Raw genomic sequence first — 22,855 nt, 5'->3', positions numbered from 1 at the left:
GCGATTCTTTCCAAATTCTCACTCTGCTCTGTTCATTCCATTCCATTAAACTATTGAAGAAATATGCACTGCACTGTGCGCTCAGCTCTCTTAACAATCTCAATCTCACACATCTCACACATCTCACACGAAACTTTTCAAAGTTAATTCCAACTTCACTTCACTCCCCAAAAGTCTTCCCAAACGGAAGTCATATAACCATTCTCAGAATCTCAGTACACATACACTTCCTCACTCCCTCACTTTTTCATACACTCACACATTCATATACTCACACATTCATATACTCACACATTCATATACTCACACATTCATATACTCACACATTCATATACTCACACATTCATATACTCACACATTCATATACTCACACATTCATATACTCACACATTCATATACTCACACATTCATATACTCACACATTCACACTCACAAATAATAGATAAGAATACCTACCTAATAGGTACCTAAGTAGTTAACTACAAACAATTCTAGACATTTACATCCACCCATCAACCCGTCACCGCACCCCAATCCATTCTATCTCATTTTATCCCATCCATCCCATCCATGCCATGCCATCCATCCCATACAGCCCCAAAACATACATACACTTAGCAAGATAAAAGCAAGAGAACAGCCAGTAATTAGCTATCTATGTGTTGCGCCCAAGACTCCTCCGTTTCGTTTCGTGCCATGCCATTCCATGCCATGCCATCATATTGCTAACTAGCGTTCTTGTACTTCCTTCCATCCATTTCTCTCCTTATCCACTTGTCCCATCCCCTCCCCTAAACCAAAAACCACCTCTTCTCCGCCTCCTTCCCCCCCACCCTCCTCGCCACCAAATCCAACGTCGCCTTAATCGCCCCACCCGTCCTCCCCGGAAACTTCTTCTTCAACACCTCCACCAACCCCACTTTACTCAAATCGCTTCCCTGAATTGCTTCTTTGAACGCCGGGAGATCCGAATCCGGGAGGTATTTTTTCGGTTTCGTGTCTGCTTTTGCTTCTTGGCCTTGACCTTGACCTTGATGAATTGGAAGAGATGTAGTTGTAGAGGAAGAGGTCGGAGTGCCAAAGAAAGATAGCGGTGTGGATTTTTGATTGGGGTTTGAGACTTTGTTGTTGGATGTGGAGCCTAGAGGAGATGGGGAAGTTTGGCGGGTGTTTGTGTTTGTTGATTTTAACGGAAGACGTGGAGGGTCCATTGATCCTGTTTGAGATGGAGGTACGATTGGTTCCCAATATTGTGTTGAGAAAGGATCTATAGATTTCATTTTTGGATCTGTTTGACGTTAGTAGCTATCTCAGATATCCGTTGAGACAAGAAAAAGTTTCAAGCCAAAAAACTTACCAAGGATAAACTCCATCCTAAACGGCATCATCTTAACATTCGTACTCCTCTTCTTCCTATCCTCCCAACACAATCCCGTACTAACAGGTTCTAGATCTCCCTGTATACCACCCATGGCACGTCTGGAGATCAATAGATCATCATTTTCATCATCAAGGAATCCATCCATATCCTCTGCATCATCAAGACCTTCTTCATCTTCTTCTCCCTCACTATTCAAATCTTCTGCATCTTCATCTTCTATCCATTCCGCCTCACTATCATAATCGTAATTCGTATTCGGGAGATCCCTTCTCATAGGATTGCGTGCTAATTTCGATATACCATTTACAGGTATGTGTGTATATGTACCTTGATATGGAGGTCTAACATCTTCTTGAAATTTGAGAAATTTCATAGGAACATCCTTCAGTTGAGCTTTGGTACGTTTGATTTGAGAATTTTGCGAGTCTGCTGTGAGGTCGATGGGTTTTGTAGGATTGCCCGATAATTCCGCCATGATTTCGCGAACTGGTACAATCGATTTTCCTCGCTTGAATGAACTGCTTGATGACAGATGGAAAAGTTCCATGGCGTCAAACTCTCGTTTTCTTCCCGGACTTCGATTGCCCAATATGTATGCATCAATCGTAGACTGTACAATTTGTGATCTCTCATCATCTCTCGCAAAATGATTAATCGGTGCCAACCTAACACCATTCTGAACGAAGAAAGCCGGAAACATTTTGTCATATGGTGAGATTTCCTTCTTACTCGGATTCAAATTCGTCGAGGACATAGGAATTGGAGCCATAGAACAACTTGCTGAAGCAGGACTGATCGATACATCATCCTTTGAAGTCTTTGCTGAAACTGGTGTTCCAAAGAATGAGGATAAAGTCTTTTGACTTGCCGCTTTCTTCTTCTTCTCATCCTCGATTCTCTGCTTTTCTTCATCCTTCTTACGCTTTTCCTCATCCTTCAATCTCTTCTTTTCTTCCCTCGCAGCCTTTTCTTCATCCTTTCTCTTTCTCTCAACCTCTTTCTCAGCCTCTTTTCGTTTCTTCTCCTCTTCCTTCTCCGCCTCTTTCTTCCTCTTCTCCTCATCTCTCTCCCTATCCTTCTTCCTCTTCTCTTCCAACTGTGCCTGTTTCTCATGCTCCTTCTTCTCCCTCTCCATCCTCCTCTCCTCCTCCTTAAACCTCTTCTCAATCGCCCTCGCCTCCTTCTCCGCAAACGACAATTTCGCCTTCTTCGCCGGGGGCATCTTATTCCCATTCGCATTTCCATTCAACGCCGCAAAAGCCGAGCCCCTCACCGGCGATCCCCCATTTAAACTCGGCGTACTCCGCGATCCCAGATCACTCAGCGAACTCACCGTGCTTTCCGCAGGTGTAACTTCTCTCTCGCGTTCGCGCTTGACAGATTGTATGCTCACCGGTGGAGTGGGTAAAGATTCGGCGGTAGACTCTGCTTCCGATTGCTCTGCAGATTCTTTCGTCGGAAGAGGAGTATCGATTTCCGCCTGTGAATTCGTATCTTCGATTCTCTTCCTCTCGGCCTCTCCAACATGAAAAGGTTCAATCAACCCAAAGCTCTCCTCGAAATCCCTCTTCTTGACCCCCGAACTCGGTGATTCCCTCCTTGTCTCCATGATTTTAATTATTCCTCTTCTCAATCCTTTCTCAGTTTTCGTTCGAATGGAATTCGCAGTCGTTAATCAAGGCCAAATAAAGCAATTCGTCGCAATTCGTTCTTCCACGAAACCCCAACAAATTTCATCTAAAATCTGCAAATCGATCTTTCTCAAAGAAGCCCTTCTTAAAGATCGCACCGTACCGTACCGTATCGACTCGTAGTACCGAATTGAAAGAATCCCAACAACCCACAATCGAATCAATCAATCAATTGAATGAATCCCCTCCAAATCCTCTCTTCACCTCTCCTTTCCTATTCCCTTTCCAAAATCCCTCAGAAAATCCACTCTTTAAATCCCTTCTTGCGCGTTCTCAAAGTCAAAATGACAAAGTCAAAAAATATCAACCTTTCTCAATATCAATCAATACCTAGTATAATTCCCAACGCGTCTCTCTCTCCAGTACAATACAGCAATCATTATCGTGTTCCTTCGCGTCTTCCGAAAGTGGGTTTCGCGTTTGCGGTACTTGCCGTTTGTCCCTGTATTTTGTGGCGTGCATTGATACGTATAGTTCAATTTGACCTGTTATTTACTAGGTACACCTGCATTACTAGATAATTAGGTAACGTGTTTTATCATCGAGTGGATCATATCACCGAATGGATCACTCAATTTACATACAAAATTCGTCTGTGCGTAACCGTGCACTTTCTTTATTTATCGATAGAATTTTTTAAAAATTTAATATATGAAATCTAATTGAAAGTGTACTATGAAAATCTAATTTTTTTTGAATATTCAAAACACTATAAGAATTATTATAGAAATAGTTTTTTTGTAACGAAAATCGTGACATTTTCGAATTTTTGTCGAATTTGATAAAGATGTTTATATAAAAACTAAATTTCTAAAAAGCTAAATTATTATCATTATTTTAAATCTTTCAATTTTCAGAAATAATGATTGGTTATTAAAATAAGAATATTTAAAAATAGTTGATTTTGGTGTATTTTCAAATGATCCATTCGATGATATGATCCACTCGGTGATAAAACACGTTATGAGGATGTGTTTTTGATAAATGCTGGGCTGAAATTTAAATGAATTTTCTTATCAAAACTATGCTTTATTTTATATATTTATAAATATATAATAATCTATATATTCATTATAATGCTTTGAAATTTATAATATATATAGAAATTTGATTTCCAAAATAAATATCATTTTTTATAAAATTTTAAATATTAAAAGTTCAATATAAACTTTAATTTGATTAAAAGTTTTAATAAAAAAACTAAAATTAAGTTATTAAATTGTTAAATTCTAAATAAAAATATATCATTTTACAGAATTTCAAGTATATAATAATATTGATTGATTTGATATCGAATTTCAAAGTAAATGTATGTCACGGTCAATCCGCGTAAGGGCTGGCGAGGGCACGTGAGTAGCCCTGCGGGCCTACCTCGGGCCGACGCCAACCCGCGCACAATTATAAATTGTAGAATTTTTATAGTTTAGAGGAATTAATGAAAAGTCTTTGTGCTACATTACACCTAGTTGATTCATTGCTATTATCTACTCTAACAATGAATTTTGATATAAAAAACTGTTTTATATACAGACTTAGCATTTAATAAAAACATGCCCTCATATACCTTTCTACATTACCTCAAGATTACCTCTACAAATTCCTTTTACAAATTCCTTTTACAAATTCCTTTTATTTCCATCTTTATTTCTATTTCCATCTTCATCTTCATAACTCTGACTCTAACAACAATCATAACATACCTCCCGAGTTATTCATTCATCCCATCCATCACCAACCCATCCACCCACCCATCAAACCCCCCAGGCCATTCCCAAAATCCCGTTCCGATCCGCTCAATCTCAATCTCCATCTCCATATCCATATCCATATCCATATCCATATCCACATCCATCCATATCCATTTCAATCTCCATATCCATCTCCAGCCACAGACCCCTACTCCCCCCTCCAGCTTCCCTATCTTTCCCTACTTCGTACCCAACAACCTTGGAAACCCCTACCCCCCCTACTTTCCCTATCCGTACTCTCCCAATCCACCCGGGCACCCACCCACCACCAACCCCATCGTGGCTGTGCTTGCTGTGCTCACTGCAGGTGTGCTCACCTGCTATACCATACCCCCCCTCCTCTCATCCAGAAATTACCAAAAGCCAAATCCCGAACCCACATCTCAAATCCAAAACCAAATCCCAAACCCTAAACCCCAAAACCCAATAACTCAAAACAAAAATTCCCATCTATCATACATAATAAACAGTAAACAAATAATATAAAAATCTATCATATCATATCATACCATACCATTTACCATACTATCTCTCATCAGTTACTCATCTCATAACTACTTACTACTCGAGTAACTAATCCAGAATTAAAGTCTATCTACCTATCTACTTATACCCATCTCCTTAAATCCACCTACTACCGATACTCGGTCGAAACGTACCTAGGTATCTACTCGACAATGAACAAGATATATACATAAACACATAAATAAACACATAAATAAACACATAAATAAACACATAAATAAACACATAAATAAACACATAAATAAACACATAAATAAACCACATAAATAAACACATAAATAAACACATAAACAGGTTACTTATATACATACCTAGATACCCAGATATTTATATATAAATTCATATAAATCCATATATATATATATCATTAGTAAAATCAAAAGTACATACCAACCCAATCTATCAACCTCATATGTAAAAAATTGTAGAATAATCTAAATCTAAATCTAATTCATATCTATTCAATATCTAATTCATATCTAATTCATATCTAATTCATATCTAATTCATATCTAATTCATATCTAATTCATATCTAATTCATATCTAATTCATATCTAATTCATATCTAATTATATCTAATTCATATCTATTCATATCTAATTAATTATATCTAATTCATATCTAATTCATATCTAATTCATATCCTATCTCCAATCCAATCCAACCAGATAGAAAGATAGATAGATCAACATTTCCAACCTGATATATCAATCTTTCTCCAGGTCAGTCAACAGTTGAATATCACAAGTTGAATAGGACAAGACAAGCACAAGCACAGCACAAGCACCATCATAGAGCAGCGCCAATTCAACATTCCAGACACATTCGTCTTCGTCATTCAGTATACCATTATCTCCTTCTAAGTATATGTGCGTCCAGTGCGTATATCAGTATGCGCCATCGAGGCCATACCATCCATCCCTCCATCATCTCTCCCCCTAATCAAGCCTTTTCCCCCAAGCCAATCAATCCTCTAAACACCATACCACGTTTAAAACGAGTGTTCTCCATTCAATTCTCTCCACTTCCATCCATTCCATCCATCAATAACCTCAACAAACAAGCAACGTTGATTAAAGCACCATATGCCCAATCCAAAACCATCCACTTCCATGTATAAAAAGGAAGACTGTATATCAACCACAAATAAACCCAATAAACCAATCCAAATTGATATTGCCATGTAATCCCAAAGTACTCCAATGCTACGCCTTTTGAATGCAGTTGCTTGCTTTGCTCTTTTGCTCCAAAACGAAGTAATGTTATTTTCATCAACCTAAAATGATGTGATGTGATGTTTGTGACGTGAATTTTCGTCGTCTAAAGGTATCTCCTTTTGTACTCGCAGGTTCCTCGCAGGTTCCTTGATATCGTATATTTGATCTCATCGAATGCTCCTCCAACCCGTCTCAATCACTATCCGAATGATCGGGATTGGCAATAAATAATCGGCCCGCACCAAGAGTCATTGTGGTCGTTCGTTCGTCGACACTTCCTCTTCGCCTTAATTCGTCGGGATTCTTCACACTTTTTTCGCGTGTGATTGTTGATTTAAGCAAGCTGTTACTTGCTAATCTCGCTGCATCATTCGAATTCAAGTCCGCAATACCATCTGCTCGTTCTCCACTACTGATACTTCCTCCTGCACTTCTCGTTCCATCACCGCCTTCAAAATAATTCTTAGCATTCGCATGTTCAGCCGGCACAGGAGTTTCCCCAGCTTCTGCCACATCTGCGAAAGATTCCCGTCTCTCTCTCTCGCTAGGTGGCGTGTGGCCTGAGCTCCATCTGCCAGCTGTCGAACTTGCACCCGATTGTCGTGAATATGTAAGACCCCTCCTAGCACTGCCAACACTACTGCGTCCAGAACCCGTTCTTCGATGATATAAAATTCTGCCGCTATCTCCATCATCATCACTGTCTCCACCTTCCACTTCACTAGCACTCAATCTCATGGGCACACCGACTACACCTCCGACAAGATCTCCCGGACTATATCCTACCAATCCAGCTTTCCCATGATGTCTTATTTTCGCCGTCACTCGATTACTTCCGACCAAACTATTTGTGCCACCCGTCGAGATCCTTCCTTGTAAAGGTCCACCGAGTACTGCAGCCGCTGCTCTTTCCTTGGCGGCTTTTTGTTGAGCGATCAATCGTGGATCTTCATGTTGCGATCTATCACACCACACCGTCGCCTTTTGTTTTCGCATCAGAGCCACATAACCTTGAGGTTGTAAATTTCCCGATCGTGAGGACGTGGATCGCCTCAAGTCTTGAGAGCCACGATATGGCACAGGGCCATTCCCACTACTCGCCGTTGTCGAAAAGGTACCCGTCGAAGGAGTTCTCCGTGAAGAGAAGCCGCTTATCTGCATATTTCCTGGATAGAGAGTTTGGGGATTTTGAGGTTGAGGCGGGTAATTGATGGAAGGAAAGGTATTGGAAGAAATCGTACGAGCTCGACTGTGATTGTTGTATGAAGGAGCAGAAGGAGAAGTTTGGAAACCAGGTGGCATTGGTTTCCTTTGAGGGACATCGGCCATCATATTGATGTGTGAGAAATGGAGACTGCGGGGACAATAATGAGGAATCAAGTAGAAGCAGGATTTAATTGGTCGCAAACAAAACGTAAAGGCTCGTAAGAGGTTCGAATTAATCCAAGTAAGCTGTAGTTGGCTAGAGTGTATGCTGCAAGGCTATAGACCAAGGAATTTATTTTTTTCCTATGAAGCTAAAAAGAGTAGTCCCAAATTGAGGCCTTTAAGAATCGGGATACCGCCGTATGGAAGCGTAAGTTTTTTGGGGGGGGAAGTTGGCGTGAAATTGAGTGGTGGTGGTGTATGGATGGGATGGATGGTATGGATGGGCTCGGAGCAAGCTTAATTTTTTTTCTCCCCTTAGGTTGGAGTTTGAGTTTGGGGTTGGAAGGGGAGGGGGGTGTGAATGGATGGATGGATGAATGGTCGGTCTTTGGGGATATTAATATAATAATAATCAATGTTCCTTCCTCCTGTCTTTCCTCACAAGCCAGCCAAATACAAAGAAGGAGAGGAAAAAGAAAGCAAGCAAGCCAGCAAGAAAGAAAGAGAGTAAGTAAGCAAGTAGGAAGAAGTAGGTGTGTTTTGTACTAGGTAGATACTACTGTCGGTATTCTGCTACTCGATTTTCAATTGAAGAATAAGTCAAGGAGCGATGAACCCGGGTGGTATGGTATGGTTTAAAAGGAAAAAGAGGATGTTAGGATAAACCGGGAGGACGGGTATAAATTTGAATGTGTGAAGTCAGGGAGGGAGGATTTGGAGAGATTGAGAGATTGGGAGATTGGAGAGATTGGAGACTCTGAGACTTGGGAGGAATTATTATCGGAAAAGTCTTGGGCGGAGGGGGGGAGAGGGAGGATCAAGTTGTTGTGATTGTTGATTGATTTATGATTTACTAGGGAGGTAGAAGATATATATTATGACTAGGGACGATTATTTATTACCTAGTATGGAGGGTTCGGAAGTTGATTGATAAGGTGGTGGGTGAGTGGTGGGTGAGTGATGAGTGAGTGAAGTGTGAGTTAATAATTACCGGTAAGTGTGAGTGAAGTGTGATATGGGTGAATGGAGTGAATTGAGTGAATGCAGCGATTTGAGTGATTTGAATAATTCGAGGGATAAGTCGGTACGGAGTATACTAGTGACATCTCGAGTGCACACTAACACGCTTTGGGTACTTTCCTTCTTCGGTGAAAGATAACCCTAGTTAGGCATTTTAAGGTTGTAAGTATACCGGCGGATTGTGCTGAGGTGGGTGCGTGGGTGTGGGTGCGTGAATACAGAGATAGATGTGTAGCTGTGTTTTATGCCTACCTAGTACTATATAAGCGGCGTGAAAGGATAAATGGAGCTGGGTTTTGAGGCGTAGAGAGTAATATGTAGTAGAACCTTGGAATACCTAGGTAATGATTATTTATTATCCTACTCTGTATAGAGATCGCATAGTGGTGGTGTTGTTGTATTGTCTAATTATTGTCTAATTATTGTATAATTATTGTATGTAACAAGCTAAAATGATACAAAATGCACTTCTCAGTATTGATTGTTCCCTTCTCACTGCTCGCTCTTCAAACATCTTTTGCTTACCTACCTAGGTACTAGGTAATAACTGAGTGACCATCAAACTTGGTACTCCCAGATAATAACAACCCACAACCTTATCGCGGCTTAATACTATCATTTATCATTATCCAAGATCTTTTCCTTGGTCGTTTCTTGCTTTGTTCCTGGACTAATCATTCTTAATATTTATTACACCCCTATCCAGATACCGATGCCATACCTACCTTGCTCTTCCTCTAAATAAGGCTTAAATACTTCGGACCTTATTTTCCCCTCAGAATCCAACATGGAAGTTCCTGTAGGGAGTATGGCTAATGTACAGTATATTCGCCATCCATCGTTCGTTCCTTGGAAGATCCTCTCGTTGGGATGCTCGCGAATGATCGCTTCCTCGTCCTCTTCTAGCGCTTCGAAAGTTGGATGATGCAAAGGAAGACTCTCGTGTATTTGTGACTGGATTGGATTGGATTGCAAAGCGGCGTGGATGTCAGAAAGTATGGATGGGATGGGTACAGAAGAGTTCAGCCACGCGCAAAGATCTAACCTTCACTCAAACTTAAGCATTAGCATCGCGATATTCCGTATCGTGCATGGTCTTATCCTTCACCATGATGCACACCCACCCGAGCATTGGAGGCAGTAAGTTTCGTCTTAACAGGACCTTCTTATGCAAGCGACAGATAGATCACAATGTGAACTGTGCCTTGGGTTGCTTGTCCTTTCTTCCCTCGGTCTACAGTAGATGGAGGGTAGTACTAGTATCTTCCTTCAAGAATGGAGTACTAGCCCAAGATGATCTCGTAGCCGTTCCGATATTTGCTGAATGCATTCGTTTTGGGATGGGATTCGGAAAACGTGCGTAACCGTCGACCAATCACACGTGGTTGATGAAGGGTTGAAGCCTTTCGAGGATGTATATGTGTGGAGGAATAATACTCCACCGTTGGATCAAAGCTGGGAAAATAAATTGGAATGGTCCGGTTGGAGTAAGATCCATCAGAATAAGGCCGAGGGTTCAAATTTTCAAGTATCAATAGGTAAATGGGTCAATAAATGTGAAGCAATTCAGGTGTTGTCATAATATATGTGTTTAAGCAAGAGAGAAGATGATGGTCACGAGTGGTTATGAGTTTGTCAAGTTCACGAGATATTTAATGAGGAATTGAAGAAGAATTGGATTAAAAGGATGATGGATGATGAATGATAGGTAATAGGTAATAGGTGATAGATAATAATGTAAGCAATAATACATGACCATAGCAGTACTCAGCATTCAGCACTCAGCACTCAGCACTCAAACACATCAATACATCTCATCTACCGGTATTTTGATTGATATAATTACCAGATATCATCTACATGATTTCTTACTTTCCTACTCAAAGACCACCTCTTTATTTAAATTCCTATAAAAAATCATTGATTCCTCCCACAAAACCCACCCACCCTCTTCCCATCGCATCCCCGCCAAACCTTCCCAACCAAGTAAGCGATGCATAAAATTCCATAGTGCAATGCTTCCTTCGTAGACCACACCACCTCTGATCAACCCCACCGAACCAAACGTCCCGACACCTTTCCGTTGCTTCGGTATCTATCGTACACACGTTCAGCTGTGAGTCTGTGACGGACTTTGCGGCACGTGAAAAATCCCGGTTGGTGGGTTCTTTTGTATCGGTCTTTGATATGCAGACGATAAACTGTATGAGATGGGTGTGTAACCTTACTGTCTAGATACATATATATATGTATATCTATACACGGTATCTCCAACGTGCAGTTAATATATTCGTGGAATGTGTGTTAGTAGATCGATGATGCTAGGTATCGGTATGTATGTATATCGGAGATCTCCAGATGGCTTGATGTTACACTACTTGGATAGATGTGTAGTTTTCAGCAGCTCATCGGCACGTCTGTATCGTATGTACCTCCTTCTTGGCTTTCGTTCAGCTGGAAATTGGAATCAAGCATCCTATGGTTACTTCTGGATACCTAGGTAGTTAATTACACCCATTAGTCATCCATCCTAAGCATAGGTACTTGGAGCATTCTTTCTTATTCATCGAATAGAATAATATCATAACCATATCATATCATATCTAAGCATCATCCAATACTCACATCACCACTCGCAAATTTTCACATCTCGAAACTTCCAAAGACGTCACAGTTTTTAGGTAGGTATCGCCGGATCATCCGTTTTTTGGTGATTGCCAAGACCGACCATGTGCATTATGAAATTATCAACCTCTGCTATTGACCGGCATCTCTACTCTTCTTTCACAGACCACTTCCACTTCTGTTTCTATCTTTCCACATGCATACTGTTTTTTGAGATACCCTTTTTAGGTGAGTGGACCGGTGTTGGACGGGGGTGGAGGACTCGAGGAGGATCACAAAGCGCACACACTTACCCCATTCCAGAACCCCTGTTCCTGGCCCCATCAATCAGTTAGTCAGTTAGTCAGTCATGTACTTGAAATTAAAATAAAAATTGAAAATAAAAATGAATTCCATGTTTTGATGTTTTGGAGTTTTGGAGTTTGAGGAGAATATCGTGTATGGTATTTATGTATTTATGTATTTATGTATTTATGTATTTATGTATTTATGTATTTATGTATTTATGTACTGAACAGGGAATAGGTAGGTAATAAAGGAAAGAGTAGAATTGGGAATTGGCAATTGGGAATTTCGATAGTATCCATAATGGGTTTTTGAGGGTGGTTTTTCTTTAGGGGGGTTTTCTTATCGTGAGTGGGTGGATGGTGGGGGTGTGAACTTTGAAGACGCGCTTGGTTTGTGTTTGTATTTGTGCTGAAGAAGAATTTGGTTGCTCTGTTGGAGATATTCGATGTGAGGATGATGATGAGGATTTGGATGGGATGGGGAGAAATATTCCATCGCGATGATCTAGAAATTTATAATTAATGTAGGTATCTTTCCCCCTCTCCAGGTGATATATTAAGATTTACCGAGTCATCGTTGGAAATTAGATAGATACTAATCCCAAATACAATACTCTGTAGATATCATCTGTACGAAAGACAAAATATTGGTAATACAAGACTAATATATTTCAATTTCAATATGAATCTATAAATCCTCCCTTCTTTCTTTATTCCTCGATTTTAGGTTACAATTATATGTCTTGTTTTATCATATACTTAGATACATTTCCATATGTTTGACACTTATATCTATGACTTCAGCTAGCCTAACAGCTAGTATCAAAATGTAACCAAACCAAACCAATCCATACCAATCCATACCAATCCATACCAATCCATACCAATCCATACCAATCCATACCAATCCATACCAATCCATACCAATCCATACCAATCCATACCAATCCAAACCCATCATCCAAGCTCCTCCTCGGCTCTATCCCTCCCCTCCATCCAACAATACAATCAACAATACAATCAACACACAAACATCAAAGCTTCACACCACCCACAGACTTCTTCCTCTACAACGAAGTCCTATATATAATATCATGAAACCATATGACTTCATTCTTACATCATATCTAGTCATAGCTATCAATCTTCCCACTAACCACGATATCTCCTCCGTACCATAGTCATTCACTAGATAGGTAATATATTACAAGCATCTCTTATAAAGAAAGAATTAAAGATTTATCTACATAGTAGGATTACATATGTACATATTCAAAAGCCCTGTACCTACGAGTCTATCTATACTTGGTAAGGAAGCTGGCTATACTATATTTCGCTAGTATGTATCGAGACTATAACTGCGAACTAGGTATCTAGGTATCTGTAGACATGAGGATATCGGATTATGGAATTTGGATTTATTTATTCTTCTTTCCTTCATAGTTCACAGTTCATCTCCTGCACAAATTTACTTACCTATTATATATTTATTATCATATTCCATATATATATATATATATAAATCTAACCCCATCCCCATCCCCATCCCCTTTCCACAAATCAAACCACTCACACACAATAGAAAACATCATCAAGATCATGATATAAAATCTCAAAATACAGAGTACCTACCTAGCTCAAGGTAGCTCGGGTAGAATACAATCCTCGCCAACTTATTTATCGCGTCTTGGCGCAAACGAGAAAGAGGCACACTAGAAAATCAGGCTAGGAGTTGTCCGATGGGTTGGAACTTGGTTTGCGGAGGTACCGTATTCGGTCCGTTGGTTTGAGGCGGGTGGGAGATGTGTTTAGGGGGAGGGAGGTGGTAGGTAGGAGGGTTGGTAGTGTGGATTGTGGATTGGGGATTGGGGAGTTATTATAGATGGATTTTTAGAGGGGGAGGGAGGTAGGAGGGTATGGATACTAGGAATTGGGATTTGTGAATCTCCTGGTAGATAGATATTTCAGTAGGAAATGTTGGCTGAGCTAGATAGATACTATACAGGCTTTAGATATCTAGTAGATATATGTACCTAGAATATAGAGGGAAACGAGAGAGGTTAGACAATCGGAGACTAAATACAAAGCTGTCTAAGGTTTAGAGCATACATACCCAAAGTGGACAGGAGATGGATATTGGGAATTCCAATTTGTATATCGTAGACTCGAGGGCCAAGAAGATTACTGGGGTGGGAAAGACTTGTGGGATGTTTGTTTTGTTTATGTGTACGAAATATGTAACTACTATCGGTACATGTAGGAGATTTGAAGCAAAGTAAGTATATATAAAGAATAACTTTCCTTATGCATATCGGCGACGAGTCTACCATTACGAGCGACCCGAAAATTTTCATACTTTTGGGAAAGGGATGGCGAGAGCGAACAGATAGCTTACGCCATACAGATATCTATTGAAGCCAAGAAGTTCCAATGCATTGTATTGTATTATAGGCGTCCCAAGAAAATTGTTCATAATGAGGGGAAATGCATGTATGCATTGAGTATTGACGCCATGGATTTGTATGTATAGTGCTAAGAGGCGCGAATGCATTGTCATCTGGTCAGGTGTTTGTATGTATGTATATGATGTAACTATATGTATATGTATGAACAATACTTATTAATTCACATACCAATTCTTTGGGACGATATATTCGCGCTGTGCCTAGATATGTCGTCTCTTACTAATCGCATATAGTCCAGAAGGAAGTATTGTATTGTTGCATATCATATCTAATTTCTCATTAGATGGTGAGAGGAGCTTCTTTCCTTTATGTAAGATTACATATCTAGGTAACTAGATTCTATTCATATGATAGGTACTAGGTAATCACCTCCTCTTATATCTTGAGACTCGAATTCTCTCCATACCTATATTACCATCCTCTACTCTACAAGGAAAACCTATACTCAGGTGGTTCATTAGACATTTTTCTCATATTCATCTTAGATAAGTTAGCTTAGGTATGTATACAAAACGCACATGTTAACCTTATGTTTGGAAAAATCATGTTGCATATCTCATGTGTGGGTGGGGGAGGGAGGAGGAACTTCCTTCATGCTGTGTATTTGCATTGCGAGTTCATATATATGTTGAGATTTAACTCGTCCCATTCAATTACCAATTCTACTTATCTGTCTACCCCTCATCACCAGAAATCAAAATCGAAACACCAACATCCACCCCCTCACTTGCCACAAAAGCCACATTACCATCACATTATCACATCATCACATTCTTATCGATCGAAACCCCTCTCCGAACATTTGGTAACGGATTGGCATGCTTTGATTCGTTTCTTCAATTACACATCATGCTGCGGTTCACTTGATGCCGAATCGGCTTCAGCCTCAATGTACATGTTGCATCCTGGCGGCATATGGGTTAATGGATTTGTGCTGTTTTCAGCCTTGGCGGGTATCTGTTCATGTGAAACGTAGTTTATGAATTCTGTGATGGGCTCAGACTCTGTGTAATAGAGTTATTGATTTTATTTTATTTTTTGAATCATTTGGTTGGCCTTTTGATATCACGAAATGCGAAGGGTCGATAATGATTTTTATATACGGAGAAAACTCCGTATTTTTGATTATGTGCTACCATCAAATCCACATCTGCTTCCAGTGGTTACACTAGGCGCGCGGCCATCATGACGACCATCCTTCAAACGTCTCATTTTCTTCTATTCGTCGCTTGTTTATCAATTCGAAAAACGGTTCCAACGTTACATTTCACTCGTTAGTCCAAAGTATATCGAGCGTCGCCTGAATTTCTTCATCATCCTGGGGGTGGCGAGGTCTATCATAATTTCCATTTCGTATTTCATTTGTCCCATGGATATCACTTAAACATTCCCTATGGGTCGTTTCGGAGGTTTTCTCTCCAGTTGGTAGGCCTCTTGCCGCTGGACCGGGTTCCTGAGAATGGCGTCTCTGCATAGAATCATAGGGCTGCGTATAAACAATCTTCCGACGAGGGATCTACGAAGTACACGAGCGCTTTTTCTTGGCGCTCGTTTGCTGTTTCCTGAAACTGAATAATGAATGTTTCTTTCTTTTTCTTTGGCCCACATGCCATACGATCATAATCTCCTGGAGTCCTGTAGATCTTTCATGATTGATTCTAGCGGGTGGAAATATGTCTGCCTTGAGTAACACTATCCCCGATTCGTCGATTTACGGACTTGGGCGATGCTAGAAATTTAGCTTCGCGCTTGGCTGAGAAGGTTTTACGGTATTGATTTTGATTCGTTCATATCGATGAAAGCGTTGTTATTTGCGCGGATAATGTATCGCGCGGAATTAAATAAACACACTTCGTTTATTACTATGTTGGCTCCCGTTGGCCCGTCCCTCTGCGCTTTATTACCTAAAATCTATCCAACAAGGTCATCGACAAGTAAGGCAATTGTATAGACAATATAATTGTATACGGAGTAGAATCGCTCGAGAGTAGTACTCTCGCAGACAGTGTTCTGATACCTCTCTCGCCCCGCAAAATCTCATCTCATAAAATCCGATCATTTGCCGAGATCTCCATCAGCATCTCGCGTTCCACATCTCCGCCCCGCTGACCAGCGTCGAATTATCACGCGCCGTACCTATGGCAATCTTCCGCGTGTATATACATCATGTCTGGCATGTAAAAGTTCTTCGGGTCCTTTCTCCTTTCATCATAGCCCGATGTATGCGCACGGAACATCATTCCGCCTCTACATAGGAGAAAAAACAGGCCGGAATTGACCACTGCGTAATGGTACGTGCACCCTCACCAAAACAACGCATAGAGAGAGGTGTTACGCATTGGTCAATTCCGGCCTGTTTTTTCTCCTACGTAGAGTCCGCGTAGGATACATCACGGCTCCATATTAATATTTCTCATCAGAATGGGAGGATCGGAAAGTCGTGCCGATGTGGATGATAGGTGTGGATTATGATGTCGTGTCGTGGCAACGCGTCTGTGAGTGGGGTGGGTTGGTGGCTAGTTGGTGGAAGTGGAAGTGGAAGTGGAGGTTGCTTGGTTAGCTACAGATGGATGTTATTAGGTAAGCATTGATGAGAATGAAGTAAGATGGGAAAAGGGGGTGGAGGAGAAGCGAGCGGGTTACGGTACACGTGATAATGACAAGATAGTGAGTACTTGAATGCTCTTTGGGATTCCGTGTTTGAGGTTTCGTGTCCAGTGTACTGATGTGACTTGATTCGTAAATCGAGCTAGAATTAGAGATTGAGTAGTGAAACTGTAAGATCCCAGAAATCTAATAGTATAATTTCGAAACTGAAACGCTGACGACGAAGATGACTAGTACACGCTTTACCTATGCAGCCTTGGAGCTAGTGGATTATCAATTCCAAAATATTGTTTGGAATTTAGAAATGTCCCCGGGAGTATGCTCGGGTCGCGAAAATGAAGTACTTAACGTATCGCATTCACTACGCTATATCTCACCGTTTGGGTTGTTAAACACGAAAACAAGTTATTGTCTACAAACATTCTTCTTATTCATAGGCCATGTGCTTGTCTTTCATTTATCAATGCTTTGATACTGAATTACTAGGCTCGTGTGTATTTTCGGAAAGTCGCGACTTCCTTGTAGTCAAATACCTCATACGCTGTATTTTTTGTATCTTCGCAAAGAATATTGGTGATACATATTCCATTTCTGTTGTGATAGACTTTTAAATATCTGGATCTTATATGAAACGATAAAAAAGGTATCAGAAAGTACTGGGGTTGTAAATTCGACCCTACTGTTAAGTCATGACCAAGTATATAGCACCGTTCGACCTGGTAAAGATAAACCCCTCGACAGTCCTATAGATATTACATGATTGAATTCCGGTATAAGATGATCTATGTAATTCAAAATTAGTATCATCTTTGATGTAACAGTTGATACAGAGAAAGGAGGTAGATCGATGTGATCTGATGTTCATATTACAACCCTAGAAAGTGTGAGATCAAATCACAGGGAAGGTCGATCCTACAGGGATATATTGTATTGTTCTTGAAGTGTAAAGGAGTAAGTCTATAATGCGCGAGGAGGGTTGGGGGGTAAGAAATTCTTAGTATGGAGTGGTGGATAATGAAATGGGAATAGACTCAAGAGAAGAAGGGTATGAAAAGTCTCTATGGAAACATGCCATAGCGATGCAGAGATACTTATTATTATTTCGATACGGGATAGTAGTCTCTAGTCTAGTCATCACGGGAACAGATGAAAAAAGTGAATCATGTATCCAGTGTCATTCCCATTTAGGCTCGGTAACGGTACCCGTGGGGCAGATAATGACCTCGACAGATAATCTGCAAGGCGGATAGGACCTAAGAGTTCTGACGGATAACTCATGAGGCGGATCATCTGCAGATTACCCACGGGTACAGATGGTTTTTTGCGCAGCCTATTCACATATTCCAGAATGTGATGGAAAACTGAGGTTGTGATGGAGAAATGTGATTTCTACAATTAGATCACTTCTCATGGGATAATCATGATTTCGATGTATGGACATCAAGGGTTTTGCATCTAGCCAGTCCAAAATGCATAATAGAAGTGTAGTATTGGTGGCTCAAAGACTTGTTCTTATCTAGTTTGATCTAATACAAATCTTTGTTTATCCAGAATTTAATAAAAAATCGAGGTTCTGATGTAGAAATATGATTCCTATAATTGAATCACTTCTTATGACATAATTGTAGTTTTGATATACAAATATCAAGAGTTTTGTATCTAGTTAATCCAAAATGTATGATAAAAAGTGTAGTATTAATAGCTCAAAGATTTATTCTCATCTAATTTGACTTGATGCTAATCTTCGTTTATTCATCTTGGATTGTTCTTATAGAGGAATTCAGTGGGATATGAGATAGTTCTTTCTGTGTAAATAGATTTGTGACTTTAAATTTCATGGGACGAAGTTTACATCGATTGGGATTTGCTTTGGCAAGGTCTATCTTGGGTGAAGTATAACTGTATAGCTTTCAGATGGAGAGAACGAATTGTACAAAATGGCGATTCGAGGAGCTAATTTTCATATATGGTGAGATGGGGGTTTGTTTCTGTTGGGATATCGATCATGTGATCAAAGAGGGAAGTGTATTAGCTAGCGCGGCGCTAACGCTTCCCTGTATTAAGTACTAGCTGCCCATAGATAATAAGGATCAAGAACGAATACAACCATAATAGACTAAAGCACTTTACACTTATCAACCAAGTTGATACCAGCAGTTTCTCTTTCCCACTAATCGTTCAAGCCTCGATATAAGCTGTTTGTGAGTTGTAATGACTGAGATTTTTTGGGATTGTGTAGACTTGCTAAGCAGAAAATGGAATTGGCAGGAGCAAAAGATGAAATAGATAAGAAAGGAAGGTATGGCAAAAAGGATGTCGTCCATTTTTGGAAAGTATACTCAGTTAAATAATAATATTGACAACATAATTACTTGAAATTGAAAGTGGGTATACCGACTTCGCGTTGAGGTGATATGAAATAGCGATACAGATTCTGAGAAGCTGAATTCAGAAAGTAAGGCCGAGAATCAAACAGCTGAGAAGTTTCGAATAGTCTTAAAGGTGAGAAATGCCTTACTGAGAATGTGAATCCTTATTAAGCTATAATCAAAAATCGCTCTAGCTCCAGCTTGGCAGAGTGCACTATTCCAGCATTTCAACCAAGACAATATAGTCCCCAGTATGGACCTACCTCTCAATCAATATAATGCAAAGTTTCCTGATGGTCCCGTGGTTAACATTGTCCACTGAGAACCCCGGCCTCTTTGAGACTGATTAGAACAGTAAACGTTCACGGTTTCTGGTACCGCTCGTGAGGGCGGTATTTCTTTTGATTTTTTGATATTATTTAACCTTGGAGAAAGCATGGTGAGGGTGTGCTTTGATTGAAGATTTAGAACTTATCTTTAAAAATGAAAAGATTAGATGAGAGTGTATCTTGAGAAGTGTTCTTTTCGGAGAAACTGCGGAAAATTATTTGTGTGATTAGTTGGGAAGTATTCATTCCCATACTTAGGAGAATATTCAGTTCTCAAACTATATATGTCAAAAAAAAAGTACATCACTCATCGAAATCAAAGTGAGCTGATGGTCCCGTGGCCCCGTGGTAACACGTTATATACTGAGAACCCAGAGCTTTTGATGTCGATTGCCCCAGCCCCCGAAGCAAACCCAATGCGGGTTTCTTCGTACTGCGATCCACGGTGGATGCAGTATTTCTTTGCCATTTTTTTTGAATTTCTAGATGTGTTTCAAAGGTCTTTTGAAGATTCCGAGTTTGGTGTTTTTTGGTGGGGATTGTGAAAGATTTGGGTAGGAACTTGCCGGGCAATCTTGGTGAATAGGGATTAACGCTCCGTGCGTAGCGAGCCGAAGCGAGGACTGAAAAGCTCGCAATGTGAGGTCAATTCCTGAGGTTAAGTGGTAAGTATGTTGGAAACCATGATTAAGCAAGTACCGTTTGCATGTGAACAATTTAAAGAAATGCCACAATGATAAGTTATGCTCCAGAAGCCTCGCCTTCTACTGATTAAAAACAAAAGCATGCTTCATGTCTCTTTGCGATAGTGGGGCAAACTAAGTTAGATTTGCGTGGCTTTCATAAGACTGGCAGAAACAAGGTCGATAAATACTGATGGCCCATGTATTGGAATTCGCTCAAAGACTTATCATCCAAAGAAGAATTGGTCACGGTAATTATTGCTTCGAAACTAGGGGTGTTGTCTCACTTTAGATCTATGAAATGCAAAACGTAAAATCATGCCACATCCAAAGTATTAGATTGCTGAATGCTATTCTCGAACATTTGCCCCACATCTGTATATATATTCAGCGTCTATCCACCCCACAAACTGAGTTATATGTGCTCGAGCTAGCTCAACATGTTTTGGTTGTTCAGATCGAAAATCACAGGCATTGAGCACCAAAAGATGGTTACTAAAAATGCATGGCGATGTTGAAACGGGTTTAGGTTATGCCAATTAAGTATTTATTTTCGCCCGGAGTATCGTCGCCTTTGATATTTATGAACTGATTGGAATGCCGCGAGATCCTCTACTTCAAATCATGAATAACCTGAAATGTGCAAAAAAGATTGTCTATCTATATGTGGAAGCCAACATGTTGCCCGGATCATTATCTCCGGTGCAATAATGTTTCTTGCCCTGTAAGTCCCCCAAACTAGATCCACGCAACCTCTCATGATATCTATGAAGCTACAAATGAAATAAAAAGCTTTAAGTGAGCCAACTCGATTACACTGACAACGCATTGCTCAAGTTTCTAGCAATCGCTCCTCTAGATCTTCCTATCACAAGACTGACGCTTACTTTGTCTTGTCTTACGTGGTGTAAGTGACGAGTTAGATATCGCATCAACAGCTCCCAAGTCGTGAATCGTACTCTCCTCTCGTTTTCTCTTCTTAGACAAATCTGAATCACCGTCTCCTCCAATTCTCTCTCCTTTATTTAACGCAATCTCTGGTGAAGGGCTTGGGAATAAGCGCTGTGGATTGGGTATATAATCAACATTATCTTCGGATGAAATTAACAATTCTTGTTGTATTGTGGGTGTTACAGGTGTGATTGGTGAGAATCGTACACCATCCACATTTTGAATTGATGATTTGTTCCGATTCCTTTCGTGGTTCTGTCCAATTACATGGGTGACAACATCACGGAATCGTTTCTTGGTCGAATTAGAAGTATTGATCCCATCCCAAAGGACCGTGGATGCCACAAAGTCTCCCCCGCTTATAAGATGGGTTAGATCCTTAGCAAGTTCTCTGACTATCTTGTTGGTGATTCGACCATTAAAGACGAATCGAAGATTCAATGTCTCTTTTATCTCATCTGCCTGTCCAGCGCTATTCTCTCCTCGGACTCCAGATTTTGATTGTTGATCCAGAGGAACTAGGACAATTTTTCTCAAAGACCCTATCGGGCCTCGTTCTGTTAATCTTGGCGCCTGAGTCTCTGGAAAATTGGGCGCTTGGTAAATCTTTCGAACCAGTTCTTGCGTACTGAAACGCTTCCCGGTCTTGGACCGGACTAATTCTTTCAAGGCCCAGATGAGGGCAACAGTAAATGATTTAGGACCTGGCTTTCTCGTAGTTGAATTCTGAGAAGTTGCAGCCATGTATTCAAATGCTCTTCTGGTGAAGTCAGAGCCACGAACATTGCGATCCATTTCGCCAGCATTGCAGCAGTCAAATATGACTAGAACGTCACTTTTGGTGTTCTGTATGTTGTGTTCTGCGGAGCTCCAGACAATTTCGTGTAACTCATTTTCCTCATCTGGCTGAGTTGTTGATCTAATTTCCTATTAGAAATTTTCACATCTGGGGTAAGTCTTCCATATCTTACGGAGTTAAAGCTAATCCATCCCCATCCTCGCTCTGTTTGCCATGCCCAGCATAGTAGACAATAAGAAGAGTATTTGGATCATCATGATCCGCAACGAACTGGGCAAGATATAGGTTTATTTGAACTTGCGGGTGCTTACTCGGATTCTGCTGCAGAATCTTTTGTGTTGTTTTATATTTGAAAATATCCCGAAATACATTCTCGAGATCCGCAACCTGCTAACGTCAGCATCATTGAAGAGATAGTCCCTAATGATAATTTATTACCTCTTTCTCTACATGTAGATCATCGACATTACGGTCCCATGACAACAGAAGAACATGTACTTCGCGGTATGCAACCGAGGCATTCTTTGCACTCATATGCTCATCGAAAATCGCCTTGAATTTGGAATCATTCGATGCCTCTTTGTCTTGGTAGTCGGTTGGGGGAATAATTATGGTTGGAGCTGTAGTTCTTCTGCTATCATGGTCAGGTTTCAAAACAGAATTTGACTTGCTGGAGGCCATTCCGTAGTTTAGACACCGCGAGGAAGTCTAGAACGCAATTTAGTAGCTTCGTAAGATAGATCCTTTCTGGTTGGTGTTTCGCAACGAACCAGAGGGGTACTCCTGAG

General features: G+C 40.4%; 3 protein-coding genes across 3 annotated transcripts; all 3 read right to left on the bottom strand.

The window, feature by feature from the left end:
• Positions 1-791: 791 nt before the first annotated feature.
• Positions 792-2,990, bottom strand: EAF02_007253 (uncharacterized protein; the record flags this gene model as incomplete). The annotated part of the gene is made up of 2 exons (XM_038903301.1): positions 792-1,288; positions 1,358-2,990. The coding sequence occupies 2 exons, from the start codon at positions 2,988-2,990 to the stop codon at positions 792-794; spliced, it is 2,130 nt and encodes a 709-aa protein (XP_038756780.1).
• Positions 2,991-6,756: 3,766 nt separating this feature from the next.
• Positions 6,757-7,896, bottom strand: EAF02_007252 (uncharacterized protein; the record flags this gene model as incomplete). The annotated part of the gene is made up of 1 exon (XM_038903300.1): positions 6,757-7,896. The coding sequence occupies one exon, from the start codon at positions 7,894-7,896 to the stop codon at positions 6,757-6,759; it is 1,140 nt and encodes a 379-aa protein (XP_038756779.1).
• Positions 7,897-21,172: 13,276 nt separating this feature from the next.
• Positions 21,173-22,748, bottom strand: EAF02_007251 (uncharacterized protein; the record flags this gene model as incomplete). The annotated part of the gene is made up of 3 exons (XM_038903299.1): positions 21,173-22,187; positions 22,240-22,454; positions 22,506-22,748. The coding sequence occupies 3 exons, from the start codon at positions 22,746-22,748 to the stop codon at positions 21,173-21,175; spliced, it is 1,473 nt and encodes a 490-aa protein (XP_038756778.1).
• Between the last annotated feature and the right edge of the window lie 107 nt (positions 22,749-22,855).

This window comes from Botrytis sinoallii, assembly GCF_014898435.1.
Source record: "Botrytis sinoallii strain Bc 23 chromosome Unknown BSIN_012, whole genome shotgun sequence".
Taxonomy (NCBI): Eukaryota; Fungi; Ascomycota; class Leotiomycetes; order Helotiales; family Sclerotiniaceae; genus Botrytis; species Botrytis sinoallii.
This window is presented reverse-complemented; position numbering and strand designations above follow the sequence as displayed.